General features: G+C 44.0%; 1 protein-coding gene across 1 annotated transcript in view; it reads right to left on the reverse strand.

Annotated features, from left to right (window-relative positions):
- LOC115357256 (mucin-5AC-like) overlaps window positions 1-19,473 on the reverse strand; it is a 49,187-nt gene that overhangs the window by 11,664 nt on the left and 18,050 nt on the right. The window contains exons 22-34 of the mRNA XM_030048675.1: window positions 17,039-17,218; window positions 16,676-16,915; window positions 15,949-16,105; window positions 15,580-15,708; window positions 15,168-15,318; window positions 15,015-15,058; window positions 14,520-14,656; window positions 14,173-14,342; window positions 9,514-13,606; window positions 2,637-9,147; window positions 1,479-1,684; window positions 1,178-1,349; window positions 239-486 (exon numbers count right to left, since the gene is read on the reverse strand). Of these exons, the coding sequence (XP_029904535.1) occupies window positions 239-486; window positions 1,178-1,349; window positions 1,479-1,684; window positions 2,637-9,147; window positions 9,514-13,606; window positions 14,173-14,342; window positions 14,520-14,656; window positions 15,015-15,058; window positions 15,168-15,318; window positions 15,580-15,708; window positions 15,949-16,105; window positions 16,676-16,915; window positions 17,039-17,218 (12,438 nt within the window). The remainder of the gene's footprint in view (window positions 1-238; window positions 487-1,177; window positions 1,350-1,478; window positions 1,685-2,636; window positions 9,148-9,513; window positions 13,607-14,172; window positions 14,343-14,519; window positions 14,657-15,014; window positions 15,059-15,167; window positions 15,319-15,579; window positions 15,709-15,948; window positions 16,106-16,675; window positions 16,916-17,038; window positions 17,219-19,473) is intronic.

The following is a 19,473-nucleotide window of genomic DNA, read 5'->3' on the forward strand; positions in this document are numbered from 1 at the left end:
GCCAGTGTGACAGCTCCTGCACTGTGTTTCTGACTGTCATTAGCTGACCTTCCTGCATTCCGATTGGTCGGGGTCAAACGTGTACCGTGGTCGCTCTCTGGGACAAGGTATGGCAAGAATTTGTGGACGATGAACCATGATCTGACATGGTTAGCATACATCCTACAGTTTGGTCGCAGCTTTAAAGGAGCTGTATGTAAAAACAAAGCGGTGAGAGGTTATGATGCAGTCAAATTACCAGGCTTGTGAAGATGCCATTGATGTCCTTCTGGGTAATAAAGATCTTGTAGCTCTGATAGAAGACGGTGAGGGACTGAGGACAGGACAGGCCATCGGGTGAACCACAGTAGTAGTTGTCAATCACAACACTGAAGTTGTATTTGGGCAGGATCTCTTTCACCAGCCAGTAGGAACAGTTGCCTTGAAATCCATAGTAGGTACCATCGAAGGTGACGTAGTGGGGGTCGCCCCAACCATAACAGATACCTTCATACACAACAGATGTTCAAATAAATATCAGTGCCAGCAAGCTAGATTGCTGATTAAAAAAACAAAAAACTTTCCAATGGCATTTTTAATTTTTAAATGGCCATAGTGAACACTTGAATTTGATTGGCCGGAGGGTAACTATTAAAACTACTTATTCATAAGCATAAGTAGACTAATAAAATATATTCGTAGTCAACAATTTACTCAGAGATGATTTACATACACTTGCTTCAAAATTATTGTGATTATTTCCCAGCAGTTAACAATGGTGTAAAATTAACACAAACACCAAGCCATCAAAACTATTTTTATGTGGATATGTGCAAAATTTAATGCATTATGTCAAATAGGCAATGTGTACAGTGCTAATTCAAGTTTAATAGATGAATCAGCTGGTAGCTTCTCCATTACTAGCCATTCTAACTCATACAAAAACGGTGTGGGGAGCAAACTTTATTTTCAAAAGATATTGCTCCCTAAAATAACAAAATCTATTTTTTTGATTGTTGGAAAGAGGTCATGGTTTATGTTAATGGAAGCGTCACCTCACACTTGCTGCTAATATCACTTACATACAATATACATCAAACAGAAATACATTATCAGATGTCAAAAGTGAAATCAAACAAAATCCAAAAGATGCAAAAACATCTTGTTTCATGAGGATCTTGTCTCAGGTCAGACTTACACTGGCACTGGTACTGGTAGCAGCATCCAGACTTATCATAAATTTTGACAGGAGGATAACCGTTTGCACACACCACTTCCCGGACGGGCTCACAGTGCGTGCGGTTATAGATCACCTCACCATGATGACAAATTCCTGTAAGACAGTTGCTTTCCTGCCATACTTCTCCATCCTGTGAGGATAATACATATCAATTAAATTAGAAGCAGATGACAGAGTTTATAAGTTTTGAGCTGTGAAGTGAATAGAAACTGCTTGTAAACAAACAAATACAAAACACAAATTGGATCAAATCAAATACCTTTTTGGGAGGATGAATACAATTGATATTTGGCTCTGTCGTAGTGGTAGGTGAGATGGAGGTGGTTGACTCAGTTGTTGTGGGAACTGCTGTGGTGCTTATAGCACAGCGGTAGTGCTCAACCACTACGTGACAGCCAGCATCATCTCTGCAGAAACCTACATAACACCAGCCATCATGGTCCGACACATTGTAGACCATGGAACCTAGGGCAAAAATGGAGGAAGGTAGTTGAAGGTGATTAGAGCATCATTAGAAAAATGTATGCTTATGTGAGATTTTTTTTTGGAGAGATATTTTCTTGCCCAGTATGAGGATTAAATCAGGTGATGTCATCTTGTTCTGTCTGTTGTAAACTTGTGGGCCTGTAAAGCCCTTTGAGATTGTAAACAGTAATAATGGCCTTGAAATAAACTTGAACTTGTGAAGTTTACTGCGAAGGGTTAGATAATTGTCATCCAGACTCTGTTAGTATATAGATAGGAATAGGGAAATACAATCCTGAAGAAACATTCACATTATTGTAGGCTTCATGTTGGCCTTAGCCACTGTGCGAAATAAAATAGAAAATACAATGGAATAAGAATAGAATACACGGTTTTGCAAAAGTCCTGCCATGCAGTATGTGTATGTGAGCGGAAACTTAAAATTTGATGAACTTTGAACCCATCATGTGTTGATCTGAATTCTTTTCCAAGGTGTTGATAGCCAGCCAAATTTATGCAGAGAAAAATACAAACACATTCCAATTGATCTCCAAAGTGGTGGTAACAATGAAACTGCTAGATTTGTGAGGCAAAAAAAAACAGTGAATGCAGGTTAAAAAATCTTGTGTGAGAATTTTTTACATACCTGGGGTAAAGTGAGTACCATTATAACTGCACATGCAAGTCACAGGATGTGTAGGTACTGGAAGAGTTGTTGAGTCAGCATGGGTCACAACGGTGAAATCAGTAGTTGTAGGGACCTCAGTGGTGGATGTGTGGGGTAAAGTGGTGTGAGGAATACACTTGCAACACCTGACTCTGATCTCATAATCAAAACACTGCTGCTGGAGCCCTTGTTGCTTGTTGTAACATACAAGGCCAACCTCTTTATTGCAAGTTACAGCTTGTCCCAACTGTGAGATGGAAAGTCCTGGGTATTTAACAGCTCTACACTGGACCTCTTCTGGAGCTGAGCAGATGTGATAACCTTTAGAAATGATGTTCTGAATGGACTCATTGTCTCCACCATCAGGACCAGATGTAGCACTGCCAAGATTGATCCATTCTGACCATTCACATGTCATTTCCCAAGGGCATGGGACAGTTGTTGTAGATGGGCCGGGAGTTGTTGAAGGTGGACGGGATGTGCTTGATATTGGCGTTGTGGTGGTAGCAGTTGATGTTGTTGGTGGTGTAGTTGTTGTTGTGGTTGTTGTTGTAGAGGGTGGTGACGTTGTTGGGGTTTCAGGTGGAGTTGTGGTAACAGATGTGGTTGTAGACGGTGTTGTTGTTGTTGTAGAAGGAGGTGAGGTTGTTGTGGTGTGAGGAATACACTTGCAACACCTGACTCTGATCTCATAATCAAAACACTGCTGCTGGAGCCCTTGCTGTTTGTTGTAACATACAAGGCCAACCTCTTTATTGCAAGTTACAGCTTGTCCCAACTGTGAGATGGAAAGTCCTGGGTACTTAACAGCTCTACACTGGACCTCTTCTGGAGCTGAGCAGATGTGATAACCTTTAGAAATGATGTTCTGAATGGACTCATTGTCTCCACCATCAGGACCAGATGTGGCACTGCCAAGATTGATCCATTCTGACCATTCACATGTCATTTCCCAAGGGCATGGGACAGTTGTTGTAGATGGGCCAGGAGTTGTTGAAGGTGGACGGGATGTGCTTGATATTGGCGTTGTGGTGGTAGCAGTTGATGTTGTTGGTGGTGTAGTTGTTGTTGTGGTTGTTGTTGTAGAGGGTGGTGACGTTGTTGGGGTTTCAGGTGGAGTTGTGGTAACAGATGTGGTTGTAGACGGTGGTGTTGTTGTTGTAGAAGGAGGTGAGGTTGTAGTTGTTGGTGGTGTAGTTGTTGTTGTGGTTGTTGTTGTAGAGGGTGGTGACGTTGTTGGGGTTTCAGGTGGAGTTGTGGTAACAGATGTGGTTGTAGATGGTGGTGTTGGTGTTGTAGAAGGCGTTGTGGTGGTAGCAGTTGATGTTGTTGGTGGTGTAGTTGTTGTGGTTGTTGTTGTAGAGGGTGGTGACGTTGTTGGGGTTTCATTTGGAGTTGTGGTAACAGATGTGGTTGTAGACGGTGGTGTTGTTGTTGTTGTAGAAGGAGGTGAGGTTGTTGTGGTGTGAGGAATACACTTGCAACACCTGACTCTGATCTCATAATCAAAACACTGCTGCTGGAGCCCTTGCTGTTTGTTGTAACATACAAGGCCAACCTCTTTATTGCAAGTTACAGCTTGTCCCAACTGTGAGATGGAAAGTCCTGGGTACTTAACAGCTCTACACTGGACCTCTTCTGGAGCTGAGCAGATGTGATAACCTTTAGAAATGATGTTCTGAATGGACTCATTGTCTCCACCATCAGGACCAGATGTGGCACTGCCAAGATTGATCCATTCTGACCATTCACATGTCATTTCCCAAGGGCATGGGACAGTTGTTGTAGATGGGCCGGGAGTTGTTGAAGGTGGATGGGATGTGCTTGATATTGGCGTTGTGGTGGTAGCAGTTGATGTTGTTGGTGGTGTAGTTGTTGTTGTGGTTGTTGTTGTAGAGTGTGGTGACGTTGGGGTTTCAGGTGGAGTTGTGGTAACAGATGTGGTTGTAGACGGTGATGTTGTTGTTGTAGAAGGAGGTGAGGTTGTTGTGGTGTGAGGAATACACTTGCAACACCTGACTCTGATCTCATAATCAAAACACTGCTGCTGGAGCCCTTGTTGCTTGTTGTAACATACAAGGCCAACCTCTTTATTGCAAGTTACAGCTTGTCCCAACTGTGAGATGGAAAGTCCCGGGTACTTAACAGCTCTACACTGGACCTCTTCTGGAGCTGAGCAGATGTGATAACCTTTAGAAATGATGTTCTGAATGGACTCATTGTCTCCACCATCAGGACCAGATGTGGCACTGCCAAGATTGATCCATTCTGACCATTCACATGTCATTTCCCAAGGGCATGGGACAGTTGTTGTAGATGGGCCGGGAGTTGTTGAAGGTGGACGGGATGTGCTTGATATTGGTGTTGTGGTGGTAGCAGTTGATGTTGTTGGTGGTGTAGTTGTTGTTGTGGTTGTTGTTGTAGAGGGTGGTGACGTTGTTGGGGTTTCAGGTGGAGTTGTGGTAACAGATGTGGTTGTAGACGGTGGTGTTGGTGTTGTAGAAGACGTTGTGGTGGTAGCGGTTGATGTTGTTGGTGGTGTAGTTGTTGTTGTGGTTGTAGTTGTAGAGTGTGGTGACGTTGGGGTTTCAGGTGGAGTTGTGGTAACAGATGTGGTTGTAGACGGTGGTGTGGTTGTTGTAGAAGGAGGTGAGGTTGTTGTGGTGTGAGGAATACACTTGCAACACCTGACTCTGATCTCATAATCAAAACACTGCTGCTGGAGCCCTTGTTGTTTGTTGTAACATACAAGGCCAACCTCTTTATTGCAAGTTACAGCTTGTCCCAACTGTGAGATGGAAAGTCCCGGGTACTTAACAGCTCTACACTGGACCTCTTCTGGAGCTGAGCAGATGTGATAACCTTTAGAAATGATGTTCTGAATGGACTCATTGTCTCCACCATCAGGACCAGATGTGGCACTGCCAAGATTGATCCATTCTGACCATTCACATGTCATTTCCCAAGGGCATGGGACAGTTGTTGTAGATGGGCCGGGAGTTGTTGAAGGTGGATGGGATGTGCTTGATATTGGCGTTGTGGTGGTAGCAGTTGATGTTGTTGGTGGTGTAGTTGTTGTTGTGGTTGTTGTTGTAGAGGGTGGTGACGTTGGGGTTTCAGGTGGAGTTGTGGTAACAGATGTGGTTGTAGACGGTGGTGTTGTTGTAGAAGGAGGTGAGGTTGTTGTGGTGTGAGGAATACACTTGCAACACCTGACTCTGATCTCATAATCAAAACACTGCTGCTGGAGCCCTTGTTGCTTGTTGTAACATACAAGGCCAACCTCTTTATTGCAAGTTACAGCTTGTCCCAACTGTGAGATGGAAAGTCCTGGGTACTTAACAGCTCTACACTGGACCTCTTCTGGAGCTGAGCAGATGTGATAACCTTTAGAAATGATGTTCTGAATGGACTCATTGTCTCCACCATCAGGACCAGATGTGGCACTGCCAAGATTGATCCATTCTGACCATTCACATGTCATTTCCCAAGGGCATGGGACAGTTGTTGTAGATGGGCCAGGAGTTGTTGAAGGTGGACGGGATGTGCTTGATATTGGCGTTGTGGTGGTAGCAGTTGATGTTGTTGGTGGTGTAGTTGTTGTTGTGGTTGTTGTTGTAGAGGGTGGTGACGTTGTTGGGGTTTCAGGTGGAGTTGTGGTAACAGATGTGGTTGAAGATGGTGTTGTTGTTGTTGTAGAAGGAGGTGAGGTTGTTGTGGTGTGAGGAATACACTTGCAACACCTGACTCTGATCTCATAATCAAAACACTGCTGCTGGAGCCCTTGCTGTTTGTTGTAACATACAAGGCCAACCTCTTTATTGCAAGTTACAGCTTGTCCCAACTGTGAGATGGAAAGTCCTGGGTACTTAACAGCTCTACACTGGACCTCTTCTGGAGCTGAACAGATGTGATAACCTTTAGAAATGATGTTCTGAATGGACTCATTGTCTCCACCATCAGGACCAGATGTGGCACTCCCAAGATTGATCCATTCTGACCATTCACATGTCATTTCCCAAGGGCATGGGACAGTTGTTGTAGATGGGCCGGGAGTTGTTGAAGGTGGACGGGATGTGCTTGATATTGGCGTTGTGGTGGTAGCAGTTGATGTTGTTGGTGGTGTAGTTGTTGTTGTGGTTGTTGTTGTAGAGGGTGGTGACGTTGTTGGGGTTTCAGGTGGAGTTGTGGTAACAGATGTAGTTGTAGACGGTGGTGTTGGTGTTGTAGAAGGCGTTGTAGTGGTAGCGGTTGATGTTGTTGGTGGTGTAGTTGTTGTTGTGGTTGTTGTTGTAGAGGGTGGTGACGTTGTTGGGGTTTCAGGTGAAGTTGTGGTAACAGATGTGGTTGTAGACGGTGATGTTGTTGTTGTAGAAGGAGGTGAGGTTGTTGTGGTGTGAGGAATACACTTGCAACACCTGACTCTGATCTCATAATCAAAACACTGCTGCTGGAGCCCTTGTTGTTTATTGTAACATACAAGGCCAACCTCTTTATTGCAAGTTACAGCTTGTCCCAACTGTGAGATGGAAAGTCCTGGGTATTTAACAGCTCTACACTGGACCTCTTCTGGAGCTGAGCAGATGTGATAACCTTTAGAAATGATGTTCTGAATGGACTCATTGTCTCCACCATCAGGACCAGATGTGGCACTGCCAAGATTGATCCATTCTGACCATTCACATGTCATTTCCCAAGGGCATGGGACAGTTGTTGTAGATGGGCCGGGAGTTGTTGAAGGTGGACGGGATGTGCTTGATATTGGCGTTGTGGTGGTAGCAGTTGATGTTGTTGGTGGTGTAGTTGTTGTTGTGGTTGTTGTTGTAGAGTGTGGTGACGTTGGGGTTTCAGGTGGAGTTGTGGTAACAGATGTGGTTGTAGACGGTGGTGTTGTTGTTGTAGAAGGAGGTGAGGTTGTAGTTGTTGGTGGTGTAGTTGTTGTTGTGGTTGTTGTTGTAGAGGGTGGTGACGTTGTTGGGGTTTCAGGTGGAGTTGTGGTAACAGATGTGGTTGTAGACGGTGGTGTTGTTGTTGTAGAAGGAGGTGAGGTTGTTGTGGTGTGAGGAATACACTTGCAACACCTGACTCTGATCTCATAATCAAAACACTGCTGCTGGAGCCCTTGCTGTTTGTTGTAACATACAAGGCCAACCTCTTTATTGCAAGTTACAGCTTGTCCCAACTGTGAGATGGAAAGTCCTGGGTACTTAACAGCTCTACACTGGACCTCTTCTGGAGCTGAACAGATGTGATAACCTTTAGAAATGATGTTCTGAATGGACTCATTGTCTCCACCATCAGGACCAGATGTGGCACTCCCAAGATTGATCCATTCTGACCATTCACATGTCATTTCCCAAGGGCATGGGACAGTTGTTGTAGATGGGCCGGGAGTTGTTGAAGGTGGACGGGATGTGCTTGATATTGGCGTTGTGGTGGTAGCAGTTGATGTTGTTGGTGGTGTAGTTGTTGTTGTGGTTGTTGTTGTAGAGGGTGGTGACGTTGTTGGGGTTTCAGGTGGAGTTGTGGTAACAGATGTGGTTGTAGACGGTGGTGTTGGTGTTGTAGAAGGCGTTGTAGTGGTAGCAGTTGATGTTGTTGGTGGTGTAGTTGTTGTTGTGATTGTTGTTGTAGAGGGTGGTGACGTTGTTGGGGTTTCAGGTGGAGTTGTGGTAACAGATGTAGTTGTAGACGGTGATGTTGTTGTTGTAGAAGGAGGTGAGGTTGTTGTGGTGTGAGGAATACACTTGCAACACCTGACTCTGATCTCATAATCAAAACACTGCTGCTGGAGCCCTTGCTGTTTGTTGTAACATACAAGGCCAACCTCTTTATTGCAAGTTACAGCTTGTCCCAACTGTGAGATGGAAAGTCCTGGGTACTTAACAGCTCTACACTGGACCTCTTCTGGAGCTGAACAGATGTGATAACCTTTAGAAATGATGTTCTGAATGGACTCATTGTCTCCACCATCAGGACCAGATGTGGCACTCCCAAGATTGATCCATTCTGACCATTCACATGTCATTTCCCAAGGGCATGGGACAGTTGTTGTAGATGGGCCGGGAGTTGTTGAAGGTGGACGGGATGTGCTTGATATTGGCGTTGTGGTGGTAGCAGTTGATGTTGTTGGTGGTGTAGTTGTTGTTGTGGTTGTTGTTGTAGAGGGTGGTGACGTTGTTGGGGTTTCAGGTGGAGTTGTGGTAACAGATGTGGTTGTAGACGGTGGTGTTGTTGTTGTAGAAGGAGGTGAGGTTGTTGTGGTGTGAGGAATACACTTGCAACACCTGACTCTGATCTCATAATCAAAACACTGCTGCTGGAGCCCTTGCTGTTTGTTGTAACATACAAGGCCAACCTCTTTATTGCAAGTTACAGCTTGTCCCAACTGTGAGATGGAAAGTCCTGGGTACTTAACAGCTCTACACTGGACCTCTTCTGGAGCTGAGCAGATGTGATAACCTTTAGAAATGATGTTCTGAATGGACTCATTGTCTCCACCATCAGGACCAGATGTGGCACTGCCAAGATTGATCCATTCTGACCATTCACATGTCATTTCCCAAGGGCATGGGACAGTTGTTGTAGATGGGCCGGGAGTTGTTGAAGGTGGACGGGATGTGCTTGATATTGGCGTTGTGGTGGTAGCAGTTGATGTTGTTGGTGGTGTAGTTGTTGTTGTGGTTGTTGTTGTAGAGGGTGGTGACGTTGTTGGGGTTTCAGGTGGAGTTGTGGTAACAGATGTGGTTGTAGACGGTGGTGTTGTTGTTGTAGAAGGAGGTGAGGTTGTTGTGGTGTGAGGAATACACTTGCAACACCTGACTCTGATCTCATAATCAAAACACTGCTGCTGGAGCCCTTGCTGTTTGTTGTAACATACAAGGCCAACCTCTTTATTGCAAGTTACAGCTTGTCCCAACTGTGAGATGGAAAGTCCTGGGTATTTAACAGCTCTACACTGGACCTCTTCTGGAGCTGAGCAGATGTGATAACCTTTAGAAATGATGTTCTGAATGGACTCATTGTCTCCACCATCAGGACCAGATGTGGCACTGCCAAGATTGATCCATTCTGACCATTCACATGTCATTTCCCAAGGGCATGGGACAGTTGTTGTAGATGGGCCGGGAGTTGTTGAAGGTGGACGGGATGTGCTTGATATTGGCGTTGTGGTGGTAGCAGTTGATGTTGTTGGTGGTGTAGTTGTTGTTGTGGTTGTTGTTGTAGAGTGTGGTGACGTTGTTGGGGTTTCAGGTGGAGTTGTGGTAACAGATGTGGTTGTAGACGGTGGTGTTGGTGTTGTAGAAGGTGTTGTGGTGGTAGCAGTTGATGTTGTTGGTGGTGTAGTTGTTGTGGTTGTTGTTGTAGAGTGTGGTGACGTTGGGGTTTCAGGTGGAGTTGTCGTAACAGATGTGGTTGTAGACGGTGGTGTTGTTGTAGAAGGAGGTGAGGTTGTTGTGGTGTGAGGAATACACTTGCAACACCTGACTCTGATCTCATAATCAAAACACTGCTGCTGGAGCCCTTGCTGTTTGTTGTAACATACAAGGCCAACCTCTTTATTGCAAGTTACAGCTTGTCCCAACTGTGAGATGGAAAGTCCTGGGTACTTAACAGCTCTACACTGGACCTCTTCTGGAGCTGAACAGATGTGATAACCTTTAGAAATGATGTTCTGAATGGACTCATTGTCTCCACCATCAGGACCAGATGTGGCACTGCCAAGATTGATCCATTCTGACCATTCACATGTCATTTCCCAAGGGCATGGGACAGTTGTTGTAGATGGGCCGGGAGTTGTTGAAGGTGGACGGGATGTGCTTGATATTGGCGTTGTGGTGGTAGCAGTTGATGTTGTTGGTGGTGTAGTTGTTGTTGTGGTTGTTGTTGTAGAGTGTGGTGACGTTGTTGGGGTTTCAGGTGGAGTTGTGGTAACAGATGTGGTTGTAGACGGTGGTGTTGGTGTTGTAGAAGGCGTTGTGGTGGTAGCAGTTGATGTTGTTGGTGGTGTAGTTGTTGTGGTTGTTGTTGTAGAGTGTGGTGACGTTGGGGTTTCAGGTGGAGTTGTCGTAACAGATGTGGTTGTAGACGGTGGTGTTGTTGTAGAAGGAGGTGAGGTTGTTGTGGTGTGAGGAATACACTTGCAGCACCTGACTCTGATCTCATAATCAAAACACTGCTGCTGGAGCCCTTGCTGTTTGTTGTAACATACAAGGCCAACCTCTTTATTGCAAGTTACAGCTTGTCCCAACTGTGTGATGGAAAGTCCTGGGTACTTAACAGCTCTACACTGGACCTCTTCTGGAGCTGAACAGATGTGATAACCTTTAGAAATGATGTTCTGAATGGACTCATTATCTCCACCATCAGGACCAGATGTGGCACTCCCAAGATTGATCCATTCTGACCATTCACATGTCATTTCCCAAGGGCATGGGACAGTTGTTGTAGATGGGCCAGGAGTTGTTGAAGGTGGACGGGATGTGCTTGATATTGGCGTTGTGGTGGTAGCAGTTGATGTTGTTGGTGGTGTAGTTGTTGTTGTGGTTGTTGTTGTAGAGGGTGGTGACGTTGTTGGGGTTTCAGGTGGAGTTGTGGTAACAGATGTGGTTGTAGATGGTGGTGTTGGTGTTGTAGAAGGCGTTGTGGTGGTAGCAGTTGATGTTGTTGGTGGTGTAGTTGTTGTTGTGGTTGTTGTTGTAGAGGGTGGTGACGTTGTTGGGGTTTCAGGTGGAGTTGTGGTAACAGATGTGGTTGTAGATGGTGTTGTTGTTGTTGTAGAAGGAGGTGAGGTTGTTGTGGTGTGGGGAATACACTTGCAACACCTGACTCTGATCTCATAATCAAAACACTGCTGCTGGAGCCCTTGCTGTTTGTTGTAACATACAAGGCCAACCTCTTTATTGCAAGTTACAGCTTGTCCCAACTGTGAGATGGAAAGTCCTGGGTATTTAACTGCTCTACACTGGACCTCTTCTGGAGCTGAGCAGATGTGATAACCTTTAGAAATGATGTTCTGAATGGACTCATTGTCTCCACCATCAGGACCAGATGTGGCACTGCCAAGATTGATCCATTCTGACCATTCACATGTCATTTCCCAAGGGCATGGGACAGTTGTTGTAGATGGGCCGGGAGTTGTTGAAGGTGGACGGGATGTGCTTGATATTGGCGTTGTGGTGGTAGCAGTTGATGTTGTTGGTGGTGTAGTTGTTGTTGTGGTTGTTGTTGTAGAGTGTGGTGACGTTGTTGGGGTTTCAGGTGGAGTTGTGGTAACAGATGTGGTTGTAGACGGTGGTGTTGGTGTTGTAGAAGGCGTTGTGGTGGTAGCAGTTGATGTTGTTGGTGGTGTAGTTGTTGTTGTGGTTGTTGTTGTAGAGTGTGGTGACGTTGGGGTTTCAGGTGGAGTTGTCGTAACAGATGTGGTTGTAGACGGTGGTGTTGTTGTAGAAGGAGGTGAGGTTGTTGTGGTGTGAGGAATACACTTGCAACACCTGACTCTGATCTCATAATCAAAACACTGCTGCTGGAGCCCTTGCTGTTTGTTGTAACATACAAGGCCAACCTCTTTATTGCAAGTTACAGCTTGTCCCAACTGTGAGATGGAAAGTCCTGGGTACTTAGCAGCTCTACACTGGACCTCTTCTGGAGCTGAACAGATGTGATAACCTTTAGAAATGATGTTCTGAATGGACTCATTGTCTCCACCATCAGGACCAGATGTGGCACTCCCAAGATTGATCCATTCTGACCATTCACATGTCATTTCCCAAGGGCATGGGACAGTTGTTGTAGATGGGCCAGGAGTTGTTGAAGGTGGACGGGATGTGCTTGATATTGGCGTTGTGGTGGTAGCAGTTGATGTTGTTGGTGGTGTAGTTGTTGTTGTGGTTGTTGTTGTAGAGTGTGGTGACGTTGTTGGGGTTTCAGGTGGAGTTGTGGTAACAGATGTGGTTGTAGACGGTGGTGTTGTTGTTGTAGAAGGAGGTGAGGTTGTTGTGGTGTGAGGAATACACTTGCAACACCTGACTCTGATCTCATAATCAAAACACTGCTGCTGGAGCCCTTGCTGTTTGTTGTAACATACAAGGCCAACCTCTTTATTGCAAGTTACAGCTTGTCCCAACTGTGAGATGGAAAGTCCTGGGTACTTAACAGCTCTACACTGGACCTCTTCTGGAGCTGAACAGATGTGATAACCTTTAGAAATGATGTTCTGAATGGACTCATTGTCTCCACCATCAGGACCAGATGTGGCACTCCCAAGATTGATCCATTCTGACCATTCACATGTCATTTCCCAAGGGCATGGGACAGTTGTTGTAGATGGGCCGGGAGTTGTTGAAGGTGGACGGGATGTGCTTGATATTGGCGTTGTAGTGGTAGCAGTTGATGTTGTTGGTGGTGTAGTTGTTGTTGTGGTTGTTGTTGTAGAGTGTGGTGACGTTGTGGGGGTTTCAGGTGGAGTTGTGGTAACAGATGTGGTTGTAGACGGTGGTGTTGGTGTTGTAGAAGGCGTTGTGGTGGTAGCAGTTGATGTTGTTGGTGGTGTAGTTGTTGTTGTGGTTGTTGTTGTAGAGTGTGGTGACGTTGGGGTTTCAGGTGGAGTTGTGGTAACAGATGTGGTTGTAGACGGTGGTGTTGTTGTTGTAGAAGGAGGTGATGTTGTTGTGGTGTGAGGAATACACTTGCAACACCTGACTCTGATCTCATAATCAAAACACTGCTGCTGGAGCCCTTGCTGTTTGTTGTAACATACAAGGCCAACCTCTTTATTGCAAGTTACAGCTTGTCCCAACTGTGAGATGGAAAGTCCTGGGTACTTAACAGCTCTACACTGGACCTCTTCTGGAGCTGAACAGATGTGATAACCTTTAGAAATGATGTTCTGAATGGACTCATTGTCTCCACCATCAGGACCAGATGTGGCACTGCCAAGATTGATCCATTCTGACCATTCACATGTCATTTCCCAAGGGCATGGGACAGTTGTTGTAGATGGGCCGGGAGTTGTTGAAGGTGGATGGGATGTGCTTGATATTGGTGTTGTGGTGGTAGCAGTTGATGTTGTTGGTGGTGTAGTTGTTGCTGTGGTTGTTGTAGAGGGTGGTGATGTTGTTGGGGTTTCAGGTGGAGTTGTGGTAACAGATGTGGTTGTAGGCGGTGGTGTTGTTGTTGTAGAAAGCATGGTGGTAGCAGTTGATGTTGTTGTTGGTGTAGTTGTTGTAGATGTCAGTGGTGTTGTTGATTTTGTACTGGTTATAATTGTACTTCTTATTGGTGTCGTAGTTGTTGACGGAAGTGGAGGTGGTGTTGGCGTGCTGCAGTTCACTTTTTCACAGCATTTTACTTTAATTTCATAGTCATAACATATGGGAGGAAATTGGTTTTTGTTCTGACATATAAAGCCAACTTTGTTGTTACATTCTACAGTTTGTCCAAGTTGAGATAGTGGAACTCCTGGATAACGCACAGCCTGACATTCCACAGCCACTGGGTTCTCACAGATATGATATCCTTTTTTGATGATGCTACTTATGGTTTCATTGTCACCACCTCCAGGCCCATACTGAGGGTAGTCTACATTTATCCAGGCTGACCAGTAACATTTGGGTTCACATGGTGTTTGAGGCTCTGTAACAGCCGTTGTTGTTGGTGTCGTTGGGGCAGGCTTGGTTGTGCAAGAATTATAGTCACAACAGAGAACTCTTACTTGGTAGTTGAAGCACAGAGCCAGAGGCCCAGTCTGGTCTTTGTTTCTGCATGTCAGTCCTTTGGCAAGGTCACATTGCACCACTTGTCCCACATTCTCAATGGTCACATTGGGGAACTTCTCAGCTCTGCACTGGATCTGACTTGGATTATCACATATCTTGTATCCTGCTTGTCTAATCTTGTCATAAGTTTCAGAGTCTCCTCCAGGAGTTCCAAGTGTGGGGAAGCTGGTGTCAAACCATTGTGACCATTGGCAAGGGCTACACGAGACTGGTTCTGTGGACATACATGTGACAAAGGTGTTGGCTATCTATTATATCTTACATTATATAGCTGAATTACTCAACAATGTCAAGTGTGTCACATACCTGTTGACTTCGGTGTAAAAACAAAAGTAGTTGTGAAGTGCCTGGTTGTAGGTGTGCTTACAGGAGGTGTAGGTGTTGGTGTTACCGGGCATGGGTATGCTCTCCTGATAATGGTACCATTATTCCCGCACTCTGCTGTAATGCAATTACCAAGCCCATCTGTTGTGTTGTAGATGGTAACGCCAGGTTGATATTTCTTGTTATTATATGTGCAAGTACAAGCTGTAGAGAGAAGGGAGATGATAAGCATTATATCACACAACCAAGTGTAAGCAACGTTGTGGGTGACTATGGTCTTGCTATGCACAACTCGCCTAATTTTCCAGTTAGAGAAAACATAGCAACTGTGGTAACAGATGTGGTTGTAGGTGGTAGACGGGCTACACTTTCCACTGTTACTTTGCTGTAAGACTGAATTCAATGATTCTTTGCACTTCTCTTTATAATAAGAGAAAAAAATAAATACACACACACACACACACACACACACACACACACACACACAGAGTGCATGTATGTGGTGTGTGTGTGTGTGTGTGTGTGTGTGTGTGTGTGTGTGTGTGTATAGTCTTCTTCTTACCTTGGGCATCATAATGGCATTCAATGGCCAGGGAATTGCATGTGCTTTAAGAGAGAAAATATTACAAAATATTTTCAGTTTTTCCAGTTTTCATTTTTGAAACTGCCACGGTTAAATTACGCCTGATTAATGTACATGCTATGCTCGACCTACCAGGTATAACAATTTTCTGTTGTTGGTACTTTGTCCCCATTATTATAGTGTTTTCCTTCTTTGTCATAGCAGCCACACTGGTCATGTGGAACACACTTCATGGTGTCCTCATCAAAGTATGGCTGAGCAGGCGGACATTTTGGATAGCATCCTACAGAAAAACAAAGAAATACACTGCATCAAATTTGCTGGTAATGTTATATTAAATAAATAAATAAATAAATAAATAAATAAAAGTAACTCTGAGAGGTGGGTCTGAAGCTAATGTAAAAAGTTATAAAGCATTTTGGTTTCAGTGAGGAGTTCCATCTGTGCTAGCTAGCCAGAAGAAAACTGTTCCTATTTTCATTTCAGTTCATGTCTTGTTCATGACTTTGTTTAATTAACAAGTCAAATGGATGCACTCTTGTACCTTCCAGTGGTGGGATCTGTGTAGAGCAGCTCCCTGATGGGTTCCTGCAGGTTTTCATGCAAGGAGATCCACATGGCTTGTAGTGCCACTCACATTCACCAGGGGGATTGTAATAGTCACAGAAGAGAGCTATAAAAGATATGTATTTCTGTTAAACAGATACATCAGCTAGTTTCAGATTTCATATTCAATGTATGAACTGAAGACTTTAGATATGTCTTTGTTTGCACATGGATTTATTCAAAACTTTTTTATCCTCAATTTTATTTTTCAGTTTTTTGTACTTCAGTTCACACCCACATTGGAAAATAAGAGCTCTGACTTTTTAGCCGTTCTCTTCCTGCTGAGGCACAATCCCGGTATACTCACGGCAGATCTTTGGGGTTCTCCATGATGTACAGACTCCAGCTTCATTACAGGATTCAGCATAAGCAGCCACAGCTGTGCAGAAACATTCACAGTCTCCACCAGTGTCACAAGCACATGAGTCAAACACACAGGCATCATAGTAAGGAGTGGGGTCCACCTAGAAACAGAAATAATTGCTGACATACTGCAGTTGCATGTTAAGGGACATTAAAGGACGTACCAGTTATTTTGAATGATTGGCCTGTATACTTCAATTTACACACATTTAACATTTACATTTCATGACTTAGAATCAAAATCCCTGTTTTTTTAAATTATGTTTATATTTAATATTATTATATTTTCTTTATTATAATGTTCTACTCCCATGGCTAACAAAGTCACCAACATTCATAAACCACAGAAATGGTAACTGGCTGTGGAAAGCAAACGTTTTTCCCGGGGACTCTTTTCCCTGGCGGAGGGAGCACTTTGGAAGAAGACTAATTGAAATGTGAAGTCTATACATTCTGTAGATATTAGGATAAATATACAGAATCACTGGTATGGTATTTTATGGGATATATGACTTCTATCAAACTTGCGACAACAAACTACAACACCAAAAAGTCAAGCACCGCACCACAAACATGTGTGGGTGCATCAGAATACCTGATCAAGTAGTCAATGTGTCATTAGTAGTGATCAAACATACAGTCAAAAACATCACCACCACATCAAAACCTACCACAGCATGGCAAGCTGAGAAGACTTGGCTCTGTATGATGCTGCATTGCTTTTGGGACCAGGACTGTCTGTATGGGTTAGCAGTGCAGGGGTTGCGGTTGATCTGAGCATCTGGGCAGCTGGGAGAGTCCTTCCAGCTGTTGCCAAATACCAAGGGGTTGACCACCACAGCATTGCTCCTTGTAGTGAAGTCATTATTTGCATTGCCATCATAGTTGCCACACAGCCCACACAAATGGCCCTGGAAAAAAAAAAAAAGTATTGTATCTTGCTAGGTATCAACTCTGTGATTTTACTTTTAGTTCTCTGAATAAATACATTTTGGTTACGTACAATCATGAACCTTGATGTATTTCATTGTTACCTTATATTTTGGACTGAGCTTGATGAATATGCTGGTCCTCTTGTCCCACATGATGATGAGTCCATTGTTTGCTTCAATAACCAGGTAGATGCCCATGGTACTAATACGATATGGCACAGTTTCTTCCAGCCCACTTGAAATTGCCTGGTAGCTCCCCTCTGTTAGAATCAGTTCTGCACGCTAATGAAAACAAGAAAATGTGATTGTTGACACATGACTTCCTAGCATTTTTTTTTTTTTAATCTTGATTTATAATCTGTGTATCTTCAAGCCTACAACATCTTATTTCTTATGCAGTTATTTATTTTTTCCTAGAGTTAATACTACTAATGAAAGCATTCAATCAGTGATAATTACATGGAAATTAACAACCATTTAATATGGTTGAGACATACTTAAAATTCCAAAGCTTGCATTTCACATTCAGTGTATGTGGGTTGTTCTCCAGATCAAAAGAATATGAACAGTATACTTAATGTAGTTGCTTTATACTTACGTTTTGAAGTTAATCATTTTGGTAACACCTATATTGCCGTTATTTTATCATTTCTGAGTGCCCAGTTGCACCACCTTCAGAGAGGACCTAGAGAGGCCGAGACCCAACATTTCCTGATTTTATAATAAAGTCACTGAAGAATTGAATTTTTAAAAAATCACCTGCCAGCAGCTGCCACTGAGAACTATCAAAATGAGATTGTCTCCCAGGTTACAGAGCATGGCAAACCCTACCACGTGCCCTCATGTAAATGACACTGTATTTCAAGACGGAACCACATCCTCTCTTGAAATGGTAGAGGTGGTAAGCTGGAGTTGGTGGAGTTGATGACAGATCTCCACTGTGGATTTGCACAGCCAAGATGACTCCACAGCCTGGGACTTAAAGGTGAGAAGTGATGAGACCTGAAGAACCAGGGGAGGCAGGAGTCAGTGGCCAGAATAACGGGATCCCATGAAGGAAATGTGGTCACCTACAACATCCTGACTGTCAGTGCCACCTACCACACAAGCCACTGTCAAGTGAGGCCATAGAGCCACAGTGCACAGTCCAGAGTTCAAGATGAAGAAGAGAGCAAGTCCATCTGGGAGTGAAGATTGTCTGTTCCATCCTGAATTCAGAGTAACCTTACCATGATAACAGCCACAAACTGTCCAGCCTGAGAAGGTAAAAGAACAAGACCCTTGAGGTCTCACTTGCATCCATGGTATTATTACAAAGGATCATACAACGGGATTACAGCAGCTGTCAGTGGGAGGAGCAGCAGGCCCTCCAGTTCCACGGCTGCTGGGATTGGAGACCATCCTGTGTTAGTAAGCTTCTGGCTGATGCTCATTGAAGACATCAGAAGAGAGGTTACATTTCTCAGACAAAAGGGATTTTTTCCTTTTATTCCAACTTTGGAACAAGTATGGTGAGACCAGTTTTCCACTGAAAGGTAGAACAGATCTCAACCAGGACAAAGTTATAGAAGGTTAAGCTGGTCTCACCTCCCATTGTCTTATTTGTATTTTGCTGTTTACAGTGGACTGTTGTATCAAGTAGCTGAATGAAGAAAGTGGGAAGTTAAATGTTTGCTAATGCCGCAGAAATAAAGATAAGATAAGATAAGATCAACTTTATTGTCCCGAAGGAAATTTGTCTTGGGCAAAAAGTGCTGGGCACAGCTGCACACAGATATACATTCAATGCAATCCATAGCCAAACAGTAAACTACGAACGAGACACGACAACATACGAGATATTCCACCATGAGCTAAACAGGATCATCGACTCAAGATACAGAGAATATTGCACTTGCCTTGTGAGACTGCACCTCCCATGCACAAAAGGTCATTGCACCTGCCCCAGCATTGGAATTGCACTACTTCTAAATTGCACATACCCTATGATAAATGAAAAGTTAAGTACATACTCAATGTAACAGATAAATAATAAAAGTAAGATAAACTAAAACCACAATCCTATAAGTTACTCACAGAGTCAGCATAATGAATGGACAACAGTTGTCCATGCTACATGGCACTACTATGTTAAAGACTGTTTGTTAAGCAGTGCTATGGATGCTGGGACAAAAGACTAGCCAATCTGGGACATGAAAAAACAACAGCAAGGATACAGGAGTGATTCCCCTGGCTCAGAAGCTCGGCAGAGGTGAGGAAACTGCATAGGTAGAAATAGTTTTTACTCCTGCAATGAGTGGAGGCAAAAATGAAAGAATGAAAGAAACAGGTGCAAAAAGTGCAAAAGTACAAAAAGTGACTATAAAAGGGCAGAACATTTTACACATCCACCCAGAAGACTGACGCTTATGATTTGGGTGTAGGTGCAGTCCTCTTGCAAACCCCCAGGGGATTTCTACCTCAGCTCTTAATTCTTACCACATGAATGCAACTCCTCTGCCTTGAGAGAGGCATTGGCAGTAAGATGAGCTGTACAT

The sequence above is a fragment of the Myripristis murdjan genome, chromosome 3, assembly GCF_902150065.1.
Source record: "Myripristis murdjan chromosome 3, fMyrMur1.1, whole genome shotgun sequence".
Taxonomy (NCBI): domain Eukaryota; kingdom Metazoa; phylum Chordata; class Actinopteri; order Holocentriformes; family Holocentridae; genus Myripristis; species Myripristis murdjan.